Source organism: Mus caroli, chromosome 9, assembly GCF_900094665.2.
Source record: "Mus caroli chromosome 9, CAROLI_EIJ_v1.1, whole genome shotgun sequence".
NCBI classification, from domain to species: Eukaryota; Metazoa; Chordata; class Mammalia; order Rodentia; family Muridae; genus Mus; species Mus caroli.
This window is the reverse complement of record NC_034578.1, coordinates 63356172-63373798: the sequence shown is the minus strand read 5'-3', so window position 1 is coordinate 63373798 and position 17627 is coordinate 63356172. Positions and strand designations below refer to the sequence as shown.

At 49.9% G+C, this 17627-nt stretch overlaps 1 protein-coding gene across 1 annotated transcript in view; it reads right to left on the bottom strand.

The window, feature by feature from the left end:
• The window catches only part of Dapk2 (death associated protein kinase 2), a 113002-nt gene extending 100822 nt beyond the window's left edge, over nt 1-12180 (bottom strand). Inside the window, exons 1-2 of the mRNA XM_021172263.1 lie at nt 12077-12180; nt 4894-4991 (exon numbers count right to left, since the gene is read on the bottom strand). Of these exons, the coding sequence (XP_021027922.1) occupies nt 4894-4985 (92 nt within the window). The 5' untranslated portion in view covers nt 4986-4991; nt 12077-12180. The remainder of the gene's footprint in view (nt 1-4893; nt 4992-12076) is intronic.
• Between the last annotated feature and the right edge of the window lie 5447 nt (nt 12181-17627).

Sequence of the window (17627 nt, the reverse complement as noted above, 5' to 3'; positions counted from 1 at the left end):
GACTGACCCCTAACTCTCCTGTGCTGTGACAATGTCCAATAGACAATAGGTACCTGAGATGTAGCCTAAAGCACAGATAGGAACATACATCTACACACACATACCTTATAAAAGCCGCTGGCTAATAGTCTAGGGTACAGCTACAGCCTAGAAGGCTTCCTTGAGGCCAACACCAAAGCATGTTTGCACTGGGCTCATGAACTCACGTGTACACTCATACACCAAAAGTAAAATAAATTAATCTACAAAGCCCATGACCTTCCCAAAGTGACAGGCCTAGAACTGAGGAGTCCTGGTGTCCTCGTCAGACCGTGTGACCATAAATATATGTCTTCACTTCTCTTGTTTGCCTCAACTGTCAAATGGGAACACTGAGTCCCCTTGCATTGAGCCTTGACATGAACCAGTCACTTCACATTCTCAGAGACAGGAAATAAATACCAGCACAAAAGTCCCAGATCAGGGCGAGGGACAGGGCTCTGCCTAGAGAAAGTCCCTGGTTTTCAGCCTGGACTTCCTCTGAGGTTTGTTGTGTCTCTTGACTTCACAGGTCTGTTCCTTGAGGTAGTTACACAAGGCTTCAGGGGCCGAGCTTCTTCATCTGCAGAACTAGAATAGTTTCTGCATCACATGGTGGTGTGAGATGTAAATACAGGGCCACCAAGATGGCTCCATGGAGAAAGCTGCCTGCTCCCTCACTTGATGACCTTGGTTCAATCTCCAGGCCCCACGTGATGAAGGCGAGAATCAACCCCCACAGGTTGTCCTCATATGTATGCATACACAGACATACCCAGAAAAAAAATGTAATTAAATAATTAAAGGAAGGAAATGCAATAGGACTGGAGAGATGGCTTCAGGTTGAAACTGTATACTGCTGCTGCAGAAGACCTGAGTTCAGTACCCAGTTCTGACAGGTTTACAGACTCTTGTAACTCCAGCTCTAGGGGACCTGATGCTTCTGGTCTCCATGGCATCTGCACACATGTACACATACCACATCACACACACACACACACACACACACAAATAAACAAATAGGTACATCTTTTTATAACGAAGAATTGGGGGTGAGTGCTCCGTGGAGGGAGGTGCTCCCTGGTTCTGTTTTCCACTCTATCTGGAGTCTAGGGCTTATGAGAGTTGGGCGTGACAGAGGCCAACTACTTCACATTTAACTCCAAGCAGCTTCCAGATAGCTCTGTGTTTAATTATAGGTGCCAGTGGGTTCTGAGGACCTACCAAGTGTAAAAGGACAGGGACGAACACCACTGGGGCCTTGGAGATCCACGGGTTAAAGGCTGAAGTACCCATAAGGTCGGGTGCCAGGTGGAGGACCTCCAACCCAATGGGGAAACACTTTAGTGTGTAAAATGGTTTAATGTCATAGATGTGGGGGTCTAGAATAAAAGCTGATTAATTCTTTAGGAAGAGTATGGAATGGAATCCCCCCCCCCGCATAGTAAGCTATTGGGGAGATAGCAACTAATTTATATCTCAATAAAAAAGTATGTTTTTTTTCATATGTGTAGGTGTTTTACATGCATGTATGTCTGTGCAACATACGCATGCCTAGTGCCATGGAGGCCAGAAGAAGATATCAGATTCCCTGAAACTAACACGACTGACAGTAGTGAGCTGCCTTGCTGTGCTGGGAATTGAACTCGTGCCTTTTGGAAGAGCAGCCAGTGTTCTTAGTCTCTGAGCCATCTCTCCAGCCCCCTAAAATGATAATTTTTAAGAGCAGAGGGGGACAGCAAGGGCAGAAACAAGTCACAGAAGTTGGGTGGATGTCTGGCCTTAGTTTCAGTGTGGTCTGATGCCTGAGATAGGAAACTAGATATTACCTGACATCAAAGAGCCCAGCACAAACAAATTTGAGACAAGCCTAATCTCATGCCTAGCCTCTCCCTGAGCCGCCTGCCCCTCTCTGCTGTCTGGGCCTCCTTAGCTCTCTGAGGAATGTGAACTTCATGCACAAGTAGACACAAAGGAGGAGGGGTGTGTACAAGAGTGAGAAACACCCTTGGCCAGTGAGAGGAAAGATGCAACAATAAAACTAGCTGATAATTTAACATGGTTTTGTTGCTGTTGTTGTGGGGGTTTTTTGTTTTGTTTTGTTTTGTTTCTGTTTGTTTGTTTGTCTGTTTGTCTGTTTTTGAAACAGGGTCTTACCAAGTGAGTGACAGTTGATTTCTAACACACAGAGACCCCCTTCTGCTACTTCCCAAGCACGGAGATTAGGTCGTACGTCATACACCTGGCTGCTTGTTTTGAGACACAGAGGTCTTATTATGTTGCTAGCTTTGACCCCAAACACCTACTCTCAAAGCCAAACAGAAAAGGGGGAAGGAACCAAGTCCCCTACCTTTCATTCTCTCCCGCTCCCCAGACGCATTCAAATAAAGTAAATGGCTTTGTGTCTGTGGGTCTTTATGTTCCTTCAAGGATAGGACCCCAGACTTGATCACCAGCCCCTACCCTCACATACTTTGTGACCTTGGATAAGCCACCAGTCTGAGCTTCATATAAGACAATGGGTTAAATGGGATTCTCTTTATGAGCCTGGCTCCAGTCAGTTTTCCCTGTTCTTCCCCACTGGGAGTTAGGAAGGCCAAACCAGCATCCCTCTAAACACTCTAGGATCAGCAGACAACCTCCAGCATCATGAGCAGGCTGGAGCCGAAGTGTGTTCAGAGCAGTCTCTCTCACCAGCCCATTTTAAATATATCTCCCGTTCTTCTCCTTCAAAGCACCCTGTGCTCTCCCTTCGTATCTGACCTGACCATGACTCATCCTCTGTAAATCTTCTTGTTTGGTGCCTCTCTGCATCAATAAACCCCAGACTACAAGAAGACAGGACACATGTTTTACTTAGTACTGCTTTCAGTCATGCCTGGCACACAGTAGGTCCTCAATATGTAAAGTGAAACGGATCACTCTTTGCAAGTTGATTTGGTTCTGGGCTAAGAGCTTCACTCAGTGGCACAGCACACATCAGAATCCTGTGCTGGGCCCTGCAGCACCTCCTACCCTACCAAAAAACTGTGTGGTATCCTCAAAGTAGCTCTAATTCCAGTCCATTCTATAGCCCCCTGCAGGACCCTTCTCTACTTGAACCTCAGTTACATCTGTCAAATAAGGATCCTGGAAGGAAGGATTCTTAATGGCTCACAGACCTCTAGCCAAGTCCTAGCATGTCTGACCACTCCACAAGTCCCAGTCTCTGTCAACTCCATCAATCTTTGGAGATGGAGAGACCCAGCCCCTACAGCCTGCAAACTCGATTGTCTCCCAGATCTAATAGCTCATGTCCAAAGTGGTGGAGAGGCAAGGCAAGGAGAAGATGACACAAGAATTCCCCAGGAATTCTGGATCCTTCTCCAGGGCCCTTGACCAGCCAACTTCTCAGTTTCTCTGCCCCTCAGACATCAGTCCAGCCCAACTCTGGCCTCGTTGTCAAGCAAGCCTCTATCAGGCTGGAGTTCCAGGGGGGACATATGCATAGTCCCTTGCACATCATTGTACCCCTAGCACAGAACATAGGCATCGGCAAGAACACCAACTCAGACACCCGGGGCAGTTCCTTGCCAGGAGAGGCCAGTTTCCTGTGCTGGAGGGAGGGGAGGGGCAGAAGGGCCTGCAGCAAAGTCACCCTGATTTTTCATTCAGAGGCAAGCTCCAGAAGAGCACCCCAAAGCCTCCACCCTTTATCCTTCTCACACCCCTTTTCTAGGCCCAAGATTAGCAACAGAAGGCTGAGGAGCCTTGAAGTCTGCAGATATTCGCTCCCCACCCAACCAGCCTGGGGAGGGGTTACTCCCTAACCCATGCCCCTGTTGCCTCTCATCTTGGAATAAGGCTCTCTGGCCCTACTTTGTTTGCCTTTAAAACAAGGGATATAAGAATTAGTGCTAATTCAACAGTCAACAGTTCTAAAGAAGGCAAGAAGCTTCCTGCTTTACCTGTCCAGTCCAATAGGCACCCTAAACAGCCCGTGGTTTTGCTCTGTTCTGAGTGCGAAGGTCTAAGATGGTGTTGCCCTGAGAAACATATGTGCGCATGCAAGAACCTTGCTCACACGAGAACGCAGGACAGGTGTGCAGGGACCAACCGGACAGGTTGGAACCTTGGCTTTGTGGCTTGCTGCCCTCAGCAACTTTGAGAAACTCCCTTAAGCCCTACCCTGCCGTCTCCCACCCGTAAGACCAGAGTGAAAGTCACTTCCATCCCCCACATGCTTTTGAGTTCAGAACTTCAGAACTGGTGTTTTGTAACCGCAAAAATACCATCTAAAGAAAACAGCCATTCTTAAAAATGGAAGTCCAGAGGGAAGCTTCAGAAAACCTAGTCTCTCCCTGTACAAAGTAGTGACTTTGAGATGACGGGAGGGTTAGTACAGCCCTACTCTGGGCTGAGCAAACACAACTCAGATCCCAGAAACTTCCTGACGAGGCTGGTGTGGCTGTTACTCAATACAAATCCCTTTTCGGGAGGATTACTTCACCTCCCATTCAGACTCCAGCTTTCAAAAGAAAATCCTGGGAAACCATGGGGAATCCCAATGGGGCACGGAGAACAGAACCGATGGGTCAGATGTCCAGCCAGCCTGGAGAGGGGCTTTGGGGTGGGGGTGGGGGGAGAGTGATGGATACATGAAGACTCCCCTGAGTGGGCAGTTAGAGTATATAGAAATCACAGCCTCAAGCTGCACACCTCTACTGTCATGAGACACATGATCTGCAGAGTCACCCATGAGGATGAATAAACCTCGGGCCTGTTTTGCAAGCCTCCCGACAGCCCTGTGACAAGCCCAGCTTTACAACAGCAACCGACCCAGAGAAGAGTGTGTCTGTCCGTGCACACCCCTCCTCCTCTCACGAAACCTCTTACCTGCCCAGCTCCTCTCCGATGTCATAAAAGTCCTCCACCTTCTGCTGTTTGAACGTCTCCATATTTGGGCTCCTCATCGAGGCCTGGACCATACAATCCTGAAATGGAAAGAAACCGAAGCTTAGGATGGCCAAGCACAAGCCTAAGAGTCTGAGTTTGGAACGCAACCAACTGCAAAGGGCAAAACGGTTTAAGTTGCCCACAGCTTGATTCCATAGGAATGGGTCCGTGCTGATGCCGCATGCCAGGGGTTCTCACCTGTGGGTCCTGACCCCTTTGGCGGGGGGTGTCACATATCAGATATACTGCATACTACACATTTACATTATGATTCATAACAGTAGCAAAATTACAGTTATAAAGGAACAATGAAATAATTTTATGGAGTCACCATAACATGAGGAACTATATTAAAGGGTGGTAGCATTGGGAAGGTTGAGAACCACTGATGTATAATGTCCTGGCTAGTTTTCAACTTTACACGAGCACAAGACATCTGAAAAGAGGGAACCTCAATTGAGAAAATGCCTTCATAAGAGTGAACCTCAATTGAGAAAATGCCTCCATAAGATCTGGCTTTAAGGCATTTTTCTAGTTCGTGATTGATGGTGGAGGGTCCAGCCCATTGCAGGTGGTGGCATCCCTGGGCTGGTGATCCTGGGTTCTACAAGAAAGCAGGGGCTGGTGAGATGGCTCAGTGGGTAAGAGCACCCGACTGCTCTTCCAAAGGTCCAGAGTTCAAATCCCAGCAACCACATGGTGGCTCGCAACCATCCGTAACGAGATCTGGCGCCCTCTTCTGGAGTGTCTGAAGACAGCTACAGTGTCTTACATATAATAAATAAATAAATCTTTAAAAAAAAAAAAAAAAAGAAAGCAGGCGGAGCAAGCCATGGTGAGCAAGCCAATAAGTAGCTCCCCTCCATAGCCTCTGCATCAGCTGCTGTCTTCAGGATCCTGCCCTGTTTGAGTTCTTGTCTTAACTTCCTTCAGTGATGAACAGATGTGGAAGTGTAAGCTGGCTAAACCCTTTCCTTCCCAAGTTTCTTTGGTCATGGTGTTTTATCACAACAATAGTAACTCTAAGACATATAGGTTTTATTCCTCTCTTAAGTTTTATTTTATTAATATTTATATGTATGTTTTGGTTTATGGGTATGAGCACACAAGTGCAGGCCAGAAGAGGATGTCAGATGCCCATGAGCTGGAGTTACAGCCAGTTGTGAACCACTTCATATGTGTTCTGGGAACTCAACACAGGTCTTCTGGAAGGGAGAGAGCACTTAATAACTAAGCCATCTCTCCAAAGCTACTATTTTATTTTTATTTTATTTTATTTTTGGACACGGGGTCTTGCTATGAGCCTCTGTTGGTCTACAATTCATTGGCTGGCCTCAAATTTGTAGTAATTCTCCTGCCTCAGCATCTCCAGTGCTGACATCATAAGCATGTACCACCACCACACCTGTGTCCTATTTCTGAAATAGAAAAAGAGCCCTTCCTGCTTGTTCAGATCTGTCTGAAGAAGTTCACGGAGAAACAGAACCACAGGAACTTCAGCTATTTATTCTTACTAAATTCAGCTTTCCTTGGACAAGAGGTGTCTGTCTGCAGCTGGGAATCTATGACCCCATAACTGAGAGGCATGGGGGGAATCAAGGATTCAAGGCCAGTCTGGACAAAACAGTGAAACCCTGCCTCAAAAAATCAAGAGCTGGGCTGGGGAGAAGGCTCAGTGGTTATGAGCACTTGTTGTTCTTCCAGAGGACTCAGGTTCCATTCCCAGCACCCACATAGTGGGCCACAATCACATATAACTCCAGTTCCAGGGGATCTGATGCCCTCTTCTGGCCTCACCTAGCACTGTGCACCTGTGATATGCAGACACCCATGCAAGCAAAACACCTCTACACATAAAATAATATCCCTACAGCCAATATATGGTGATACAACTCAGGGGTAGACTATTTGCCCAACATGGGAAGCCCAGTTTTGTTTGGGTAAACCATTTAAGTTACCAGACATTGTGTGTGTGCTTTCCCATCTGTAAAATGGGGCCAATACTGTAAAAAAATCAAATTCAAGTCCATCAAACTGTTTTGTGAGTGATTAGGAGCTGAGGAAAGACAAGGGGTTATCATGACCTCAGCTTCCTTGGGGGCAATGCCACCCGATGGCGAGTCTGAACGGATTGGTAATGTTCACTCATCACCTCCTAGGGAATATGGGTGGGGATGGAATGACAAATTAAAACAGCACCAGGAGTCAGGAGCCTCGGGTGCTGGTTCCAGCGCTACCCACATCTAGCTCGGTGACCTCATCCCTTGGCAAAGGAACCCTGTTTCTTCATCTGCCTGCGCGGGGCAACTCAGCAGAAGACACGGGGCAGTCTGTGCCACAGGGGATCCTCACCCTGGGGCTTGTAACTCCCCCTGTGATCTCCTTCCCAAAGGACAGCACCCTGCAGGCAGGGCCCACTATAGAGATAAGACCAGCTGCCGATGGATGGGTCACTCAAAGATCCTTAGCAAAGGTCTCCTTCGCCTATTTTGGCTAGCATGGGCAGCCTCTCTTCTGCCTGTCAATCAAATGCCAACCACACTCAGTCCGTGACCCTGAAAAACTCTCCTCTCTAGGTTTAGAGGGACTGTCACATAAGATAGGTCTCACCAACATCAAGAGACTGGGGCTCTTGCAGATGTCAATGGATGTATACATTTCTCCTTCTCACAAACAAGAGCCCCATTACCAAAATGTCTCCTCCTTCAATTCTTCTGCCCAAGCACACAGACCTTTGAGACCCTTAGACAGAGCTGGCCTGGCTCCTGGATCTCACTTTCAGGGTCACCTGCCTGTGGGCACCCATGACCCTTCATGGATCCTCCTTCTTCATGCCCACTGTGTACTCAGGGAGGGCCGGAGTGTGCACAGATACTAAAATGAGCAAGCCTAGACACAGGACTAGGTTGGTGTGGATTATCCCTTTAACCCATAGCAGGCTGGCACTCTTTCTCATCCTCGTCTGTAAATAGAGACACCCCTTTCATCCCTAGCATCTACTTCACACACCAGCATGGGAGCCACTGGAGCAGGGGGAGATGTAAGGTACTGTACAAGTAAGGAGGAGGATGGTTTTACTGTCATAGCCCAGGCCACTGTGTCTCTGCTTCCCATGGCCATGGAGACATTCACATTCCCTTCTCAGGAACAGGTTTCGGCATCCCCTTAGCAAGGTTGACTCAACCAGGATCAGAAGCTGAACCTGTCTTCACTTTCAATATCCCCCGCCAGCCTCCTGAAACCGACACTCATTCCAAACAAACCATTCATCGACTCTCAGGGAAGGGCACCAATCCCCATAGATAGAGAAAAGCAGAAAGACCCACCCCACCCCACCCCCAATTTTGTTGGCAGGAACACAAAGCATGGTCCCAGGAGAGCTATGAGCTTCCCTTTGGTGATAGGCCAGCTCCACTTGCCAATCGGGGCTGAGCTGAATTCAGAGAAACCCCCCAGTTTCCCCCAGACGTGGCCAGGGGTAGCGTGGAGGGCATGAGGACTCCGTGACAGATCAACTCTCCATTCCACATATCATACATTACAGTCATAGAGTATGATATTCCACATATCATACACTACAGTCACAGCGGACCATTCCTGTTCACTTGGTTCATCCCGCCATGTCTCGCCTCTGGGAGGGCTCTTTCCATGGGAAGCCCAGTGGACAGCTGCCCCATGCTCTTAGGGTCTAGGCGCCCCAGTGCCACTTTCTCTGTGAAGCTCCACGACCCTGTTCTTCCCCTCTTCAAATTCTAGAAAAAGTCTCTTACTAGGATTAGGTTAGAATTTTCTCATTCTGGTTCATAATCTGTGCCTGACTCAAAAAGAAAGACGAGGCTGGAGAGACAGCTCTGTGGTTAAGGACGCTGACTGCTCTTGCAAAGGACCTGGGTTCGATTCCCAGCATCCACATGATGGTTCACAACCATCTGAAATTGCCATTTCAGGGGAACTGGCACCCTCTTCTGGCTTCCACAAGCACTGGGCACAAATGTGGCAGACATACATACAGGGAAAACACTCATACACAGAAAATAAAAATAAATTTTGAAGAAAGAGAGAGATCCAGCCGCACAGGCTTGGATTCAAATCCCAGTTCTGTTACTTACGACCACATTGCCCTTAACTGAACACAAGATAGTTTTTCTGGGCTTCAAACTAACATCCATGGAAAACAGCCCTAGTAACCGTACTGCGGGGTGAGTGTGTAGAGCAACCAGAACACCTAGACACTGCCAGGCCGTGCACACCTCGAAACATCACTCTAAATACTGTGGAACCATCTCTGTGAACGCACTGGGAGGAACACATGCAGCAAGAATGGTCCATGTGGGCTGGTGAGATGGCTCAGTGGGTAAGAGCACCCGACTGCTCTTCCGAAGGTCCGAAGTTCAAATCCCCAACAAGGAGTCACTATACAATAGGGTGGAGCATGAAGCACGAAGAGCAAAAGAAACCAGGTCCCACAAAAAGATCTTACGCTGTTTGGTTCAATTTGGAGAAGACTTATCCACAGGGTGGAGGAGATATCTCAGTTATCAGTTACTTTTATAGAAAGCCCTAGTTTCCATCCCCAGTGCCAAACGCACTGGGGATGGTTGGCACACACCTGTAATCCCAGCACTCAAGATGTGCCTTGAGTTTCAGGCCAGTGTGGGCTATAGGGTAAGACCCTATTTCCAAGAAGAAAACGAAATGGAAAAATAAAAGTGTTGGGGATACAGCTCAGTCTGTAGAGTGCTTGCCTAACAGACACAAAGCAGCCTTGGCTTCGATCCTCAGCACTCCATAAACCAGGCATGGTGGCTCATAGCTATAATCTCAGCACTCCAGAGGTAGAGGCAGGGGAACCAGAAGTTCAAAGTCATCCTCGTCTACATAACGAGTGCAAGGCCAGCCTTGGATATATGAGGTCCTTGAGTGAGAGGCATGGAGTAAACTAATATCTACTTTATTTTTTTAGACTATTTTTGTAGGATTATTTCTCTGTAGGTGAATGGTTGTTTTGCCTGGATGTGTGTCTATGCACCACATGTCTGTGGTGCCCAAAGAGGCCAGAAGAGGGCATCAGATCCTCTGAACTGAAGTTACAGATGATCATGAGCCACCATGTTGGTGCTGAACACTGAACCCAGGTCCTCTGGAAGAGCAGTCAGTGCTCTTAACCACTGGGTCATCTCTCCAACACCTTAACAAAGATCTTTCTTATAAGTAAGATGACATATGTGAAATGCTTTTGGAGCCTCACTAAGGCAAAGGGTGTAATATTCTCACCTCTGTTCTCTAGGGAGTAGCTAATATAAGCAGGTACTATAAGGTAATATAAGATGGTAATTTCCAGTTAGGGCCCAGCCTTCTTGCTCATGGCTACAGCTCAGATACTCCATACGGTATCAAACACCTGTGGCAGCTCATCGCCCTTCCATCACATCACACCTCCACAAGATCAATTCTCATTTAAATTGAAAAATTCTCAGAGTCAAGTGCAGCAACTCGAAGGTAGAATTATAACCACCGACTTTGAGAAGCTGAAAACCACATACCAGAAACAAGGCACATGACTATGTCTTTTGACCCGAGACTGGGCTACCTTGCAAAGATGACGTGCATCTGGACGCCCACATTTCTCCCAAGGTGGCCCTGGGAATTCTCCTTCCTACCCATGGCCTTAATGCCAAGCAACACTCTAGGAGGTAACATAGACTTCCTGGGACCCCACAGAAAGGGACCTCCCAGTTACCTTTCCAGTTTACGCTCTTCCTCAGAAGTCAGCAGGCTGAGGAAGTGATACAGAGCACTCCCATCCCACGGCATCCTTGCTGTGGATCAGGGTTTGGGGTAAAAACTTAACATCGAAACAAAAGTCTGAACCCACTGGGATCCGGTCTAAGTCATGTGTTTGACAAAAGGAGAAATTTGAGGTCCAGAGAGGGAAAGGGACCTCTCCACCATGGCACAGCTAGGCCATCAAACTTCCCAGGGCTTCTCTTGATACCCACACAACTCCTCCACGGATGGCTCAGGACTGGAAAGCCAGTGGCTTCTGAGAGAACAGTTCCAAGGAGAAGGTGCCCAGGTTTGGCAGGGATAGGCAGTGGTTTGGAACACATGCGTGCTCATGCACACACACACACACACACACACACACACACACACACACACGAAGAATCCTCAGACTCAGGTCTGGGGAAACTGCCAGCAGTGCCAGCAGAAGGGAGGAGACTCTAGCATCACAGAACCCCTTTGGACGATCCCTGATAAGAATGTTGGGGCTCAGAAGGTCAGCCACCTCCCTGAGTTGACATGAGAAAAACTCAGTCTTTTGATAAAAGGTTCAGCTTCTTTGGGCAGCTGGATTGTTTGCCCCCCACGTCTAACAGAATAGAAGGCTCTAGAGAAGCTGTCAGGGTTGGCTGGTTTATTCCCTCCAGCAGGTAGTTTGTTGTCCCAGGGCAACAGATACCCATCCATTCCTGACACTTCAGTCAAGCCTCCGAAGACAGCTACTGGTCTATCAATACCATGACTTCAGATGCCAAAAACTTAACAGTGGGCAGGTGGAGAGAAAACAAGGAGGGCTTTGAACGCAACTCTGAAGCAGTCAAGGTACCAGCCGCTTTTAGTCAACAAAATCCCCCTAGGATGCCAAGACAGTTAGTTGGGAACTAGTGTCAGAAACCAAAAGAGCTGCCCCCAGCTGCCTTTAGATGACAGGGAACCAGGGAGTGTCCCTCCACCTGCCCGCAGCTGTTAGGCCACACTGGAGGTTCATTTCACAGGAAGCAACCTCCCGGGCCGAGGCGGGGAGGAGGAGGTGTGAGCCCACAGTGGCTGGGCTTGTCTCTCTCCTACTGGGGACTGGCCCCCTTTTGAGGGGGCCAAACTTGATGCATGGTTGTTTCCATTCTCCTGCCCAGATGTCAGGCCTCTGTCCGTCACTCCCCACCCCGTCTCTGGGACCAGAGTGTCAAGCTTAGGAGGCACCCCGAGGTAGCAGCCTGCAGACTGGCCTCCGGGTGCCGTCCCAGCGCACAAACCACAGAACGGCTATATCCTAGACAGGCAAAGCCCGGCCACCCCAGCCACTGCTGCCGTCGAATCCCGCGGCCCGGGCGCTACTCACGGCGAGAGGCTGCGCTGCATGTGCGGAGGGCTGGACGTGCACCGGGGCGCGACGGGGTGCGCGGCGCTCCCCTCTGCTCTGCTCCCTGCGCCCGGCGTCCGCCCGCAGAGCCGCCGAGGAGCCGAGGGGGCGGAGCGGCCAGCCCCGTCCCAGGCGCCGGCTGGAGGCGCGCCCGGACACTCGGCCCGGAGCTCAGGGCGCCCCCTGCTGGAACCCCCGCGGGACCGCCCCGAGGTGAAGACTTGGATGCTCAGGGGTTCCCTCGTCCCTTCCCGCCCTGTCTCTCACATGCTGTGCCACCTGGAGCGAATCAACTTGAGTAAGCTAATGATCAACGCACTTCACAACCCAGCACAACTGCCAGAGAACAGTATTTCTCTGCCCTTCGTCCCCACCCACGCACACCCTGACTGATCAGATTCTCTGGGGACCTCGCTCACACAAGGGTAGAAAGCTCTCATGTGCCCCACTCATCCCCGGCCCAACTTGAAGACTGCCCGCATTTGCCCTATCACCACGCCAACCCTGGCACCATTCTTAAGTGTAGTCCGTGTATCACCATTAAGCCTGTCTTAATGAAGGACTTGGGAGTTGATTCTCTCTTCCTTTTGCAAATTATCAGAAGGAGAAAATATCAGTGGTAGCGTTGGTGGCTGGAAACAAAACTAAAGTTCAATGGTCTCCATTCAAGACCAGAGGCATTTTACGGACGGCCACCTAGAGCCTCCAGCCCTAAGTCACTGTGACAGCTAACACTGTAAATGTGGCTGGATTTACAATCAGTCATTCAGGAGATAAACCTCTGGGTATGCCTATAGGAATTTCTAGATTATGTTTCCAGAGCTTTAGTGAGACCAGCCCTAGATGTGCACAGCAATGGTCCACGGGCTGGGGGTCCAGGAATAAAAAAAAAAAAAATCGGTGAGGAGAAACTGGCTAGTGAGGGCTGCTCTTCTCTGACCATTGCTGCAATATCTGGGACAGCCTCCGGGAAGACCCCAGACCTTCGCGTGTGACCTTTCAGATCTGTGCAGTTTAGAGGGCTCTCCTTGAACAGAGAACCAGGATTCACCTCATATTTCCTCTCCCTCTCCCTCTCCCACTCCCTGACTCCACCCACATCACTTACACTGGGACCTGTAGGGTGGTTCTGTCCATCCGGAGTTGTTAAACTCTCGGGAACTTCTGTGACACAGACTGAGGACCCCTTGACTTTCAGAGACATGGAGAAAGGAATACATCGTCCCCAAGTCTCCCGAACTGCAAGCACAACTGAGCCTTTGCTCTGTGCAAGATGATTTAAGGGGCTCCAGTGGGAGTGTCGGAGGAGCTGGAAGACTCTGTAGGATGTCAACAGAAACCTGCAGGAACAGAGGCCCCAGTGGCAGGCGGCAAAGAGCTGTCACAACCGGCCTATGCCAAAGTACACTTGGTGTCTAATGAGTTGGCAGAACCTAATGACCTCCTGACACATACGCAGGGTAGGGATGAAGGTGGTGTATGTGCTGGCCATGCCAGATGACACTGGGGTCCATGTGTATGATGATTGCTAAGTGAAGAACTATGGGAGTGTAGATCCATGCTTGGAGTTTACTTACTGTGTGACCTCAGGCAGATGCCTTGATTTCTTTGTGTCGCATCCTCGGAAGCCAAATGGATAGCATGTTTGCTTTGTTTTCAACACCTTTGAAAGTCTTAGGTCAGTGCCTTGCCCTGCACTAAGGGGTCAGTGAGTATTAGCTACCTCTGTAATTCTGTAAATGTCTCGATGTAAGCTCCCTTGGGGAGAAGGTGCACCTTACTCACCTTTGTACCTACCCCACCCTGACCCTGCCCAGAGTAGGTTCTTAGGCAGGACCAAATAAAGTCTGCAGTGTAGACTTCTTGGCAATGGGTCCAGGGTTGACGCCTCTCCTAGACTACCAGTCAGGTCAGGTAGTTCCTCCACAGCTGGTCCTTGGCCTGGGTGGCCAGACATAGGAACCCTCCTCTTCCCAAGGGTGGACTGGTGACATGGCTTTCTAGGCCCGCCTGCCCAGCCCCTGCCCTCTGTTCTTCTATACCCAATCATGCAGGATTTGGGTGTGGAGCAAGCTGTATCAGAGCTCTTCCTGCTTCCTCAGGAGGAGGGCCAGAGGCATTTGTAACAACCTTACCTGACTGGGGCAAGGCCTTGGGCCCACCATGGGAGGGGCAGGAAGAGGAGAGAAAGGAGGCAGAGGCTGGGTGACTGGGAGGACAGGGGCTTCCTGGACTTGTGTGTAGGCTGCCTCACTTTGCAAGCATCGCAGGGTACTGACTGGGGGGAAAGGGGAGGCCCAGTGCTTAAGAGTCAGCTCTATCCTGTGAGGAGCCTGGAGAGAAAGGAAAACCTGGAGTCAAGCTTGAAAGAAGAGCTGTTCTGGCAGGAAGGACCAGAAGAGAACAAGGGGGCACCAAAAAAAGGGGGGCACCTCTATGTGCATATAAAGGGCTCTGGGTGGGAAACCACCTGTCAGGGCCTGCCCAGACTCCCTGACCAGTAGAGGGGCCGTGGGGAGGGATCGTGACCCAGGCATTAACCTCCTGCTTAGGGTGGAGGCTGGTGATACAGGACTTAGCCAAGGCCCCCGACCTATGGCTACTCCCTGAGGAGTAACACAGGCCGTTTGTGTCCTACCACTTCCCTTCTTGAAGGCCTGGTTGCCTCATTTGTGAAATAAGAGTAACTGTACCTTCAGAGCTGATGTTAGGAACAGCCTCTCCCCCTACCGCTTCCTTTTCCCCTTTCCCCTTTTCCTCTCTCTCCACAAACACAAAACCAAACACTTGAGAAAGCAATCATACAAATGGCAGCGTCCCTTCCCTGACCCAAGGCTCCTACCTTGAGACAGTCTGCTGCTTCTCTCCTCCTTTGTCTATCCGGGACTCGGCCCACCTCACGCATCCCGCCCTGTCTCAGGGCCCACTGCAGGTACCCTGAGCTGCTCCCATAGAGAACTGAGGCACTAATACGGGGTCAGGAACTCCGAGACCAGCAGAGGAGATATCCTAGGAAACACTCAAGAATTGTGCATTCTGGGGCCAGGCGAGGGTCTGGGCAGAGCCCAACAGGAGGTCAGAGATGAGAGGAAAGGGCGTTGAGTACCTGGGAGAGAACAGAGCTGCCCGAGGACAGGAACTCTTCCCTGAGCTCACAGTCGTATCTGCAAAGCTGAAGATAGGACTTCTTCCTGTATTTGCTAACGGGTCCTTGACTCCTGTTACTCTTCCACACACTGTGCCAACCACGCAGTGGAATCCACCCGAGGCCTTTGGAGGTCCACATGGGAAGGTGAGAAAGGGCAGCTTTTCCTTCCCAGCCTTCCCCGATGAGGGCTAGACCCAGTGACTCTAGGGTGGATCCTTCCACACCCTTGGCTGAGTCTTGATCGCTGTGTATCCTGACTCTCCCATTCAGCGCCCCTGCTCTGCCCTCCTGAGTCTGCACGGTGACTCCATCTCTCTCCAACCTCATGTCCTGACCCCGTTAAGAACAGCTGCATCCTGGAAAAGGGTGTCCACCCATTTATAGTGGCCTCTGTCCCAAACAGGACTGGGCCTTTGCTCTGTCTCCTTCAGACCTGTTCTTTAGGCTAAAGGACCCAGGCCCCCACAGCCCTTTCCTTTTGTGAGCTGCCTGACTCCTCACTCAGCCTTAGTTCCCATCATTCAAACCCACACAGAAGGTCTTCATCCTTTATCCCAGGTCATATCCACAAACCAAGAGTTCCTCTGAACCAGTTTCCAACGTTCACCTTTAATACCTATGTTGAATACTTTTTAGAGCAAAATTATTATATTTTCCATATTATCAGAAATAAAGAATCGAAGAATGTAGCAAATATTTGCATTTATTGAAGCAGTTCAACTTCTAATCCCCCTTATTCTTTGAGTATGTTCCAGGCCAGCTAGGACTATGAGACCTTATGATGGAGAGAGAAGAAGAGAGCGAGAAAGAGAATCTACCAAGTGACATCGCTACGGAATATTAGAACCTAAGGAGAAAACATTTAAAGGAATTGAGAAGGAAAAGGCATTTCATTGCAACAATACAAACCAGACCACCAGCAACTTTCTGTTTGTTTTGTTTTAACTTTTTATTGGTTCTTTGTGAATTTCATATCATGCATGCCAATCCCACATACCTGTCCCCACCCTTGCAACCTTCTTACCCTACAACAGAGGGGGAAAGCCTTGTTTTGGAAGCTGTAGTGTCACACTTTGCCCCACAGCATACTCTTGTGCTCGCACATGTTCACTGCGATGACTGGTCTGGTACAAGACCTCTGGCTTCTGCTACACTATCTATACTGCAACCTTCCTGGGATGCCTCTCACATATGCTTTGGTTGCCCTGTGTCATGGAGATCTCAGAGTTTTGAATCTGAAGGTCTGGCCCCTTCATGGACTCCAGCAGTTTATCGATGGGGTAGATGTTGGGGTGCACCAACTCAAAGCCCTGGATCTGTGCCTGAGAGGATCTGAGGATCAGCCCGGCAGCCCTTCTGCTCTCGTACCCTCAGGGCTGGCTCACCAGTAACCCCTTCAACCCAGGTCAGCTCTACCCTGCTGCGGCAGCCGGTGAGGGACATGGCCAGTTCTCCCATCAAGACCCTGGAACCAGCTCTCCCACCAGCCATAGATGGTGAGGGGTGAGGGAGAAGAGAATATCTCCCCCTTATCCACACCACTGCCCAGCAGAAAGAGGCATATTGGGCTTTCCTGTGCTCATGCCCTTGTGGCTGGCTCAACTGCAACCCTCACATTCAGGGCCAGCTCTACTGTGCTGCCCAAGAGAGGTGCAGGGCCAGCTCTCCTGCTCTCATGACCTCAGGGCCAGCCCTCCTGCCTGACACAGGTAGAGGGGTGAGGGTCAGGGAGGGCATATCTCCCTCACCCAAGCTCCCTCATATGGACAAGTTGTGGGCCAGCTCTCCCACACTTACACCCCCTCAGGCAGGCTCACCATGTTCCCACCGTCAGGTTTAGCTCTACCACTTTGCCCAGAGGAGGGGTGGGGCCCACTCTCCTACGCTCCTGAGGCCAGTTGAGCGCAGCTCTCTCCACTGCTGCTGCTGGTGCTGAGGGTAAAAGGGAGGGGAGGGGATCTCTCTGTTGTCATGTTCCTACACAGCAGACAAGAGACAGAGCCCCAGCAGCAACTTTTAATTCCTAGAATTAACCTATGGACAAGTTATTAATTGGTTTAACCATAGGTGCAGGTCAGAATGTCATAATAGGGTCTCATTGTAAACTATGCTGGCCTCAAACTTGATAGTCCTAGGATCAGTTTGAACATCTGGTCCTTCTGCCCCCATCCCCAGAGCAGTAGGATTACAGGTGCACCATCATGCCCAGTTTATATGGTGCCGGAGCTCAAACCAAGGGCTTTGTGAATGCTAGGCAGACATTCTACCAGCTGAGCCACACCCCTAGCCCAAAATGGCATAATGAAAACCTTAACAAGAAGGAGGGGGAGGAAGAGGAGGAGGGGGAGGAGGAGAAGGAAGAAGAAGGAAAAGGAGAAGGAA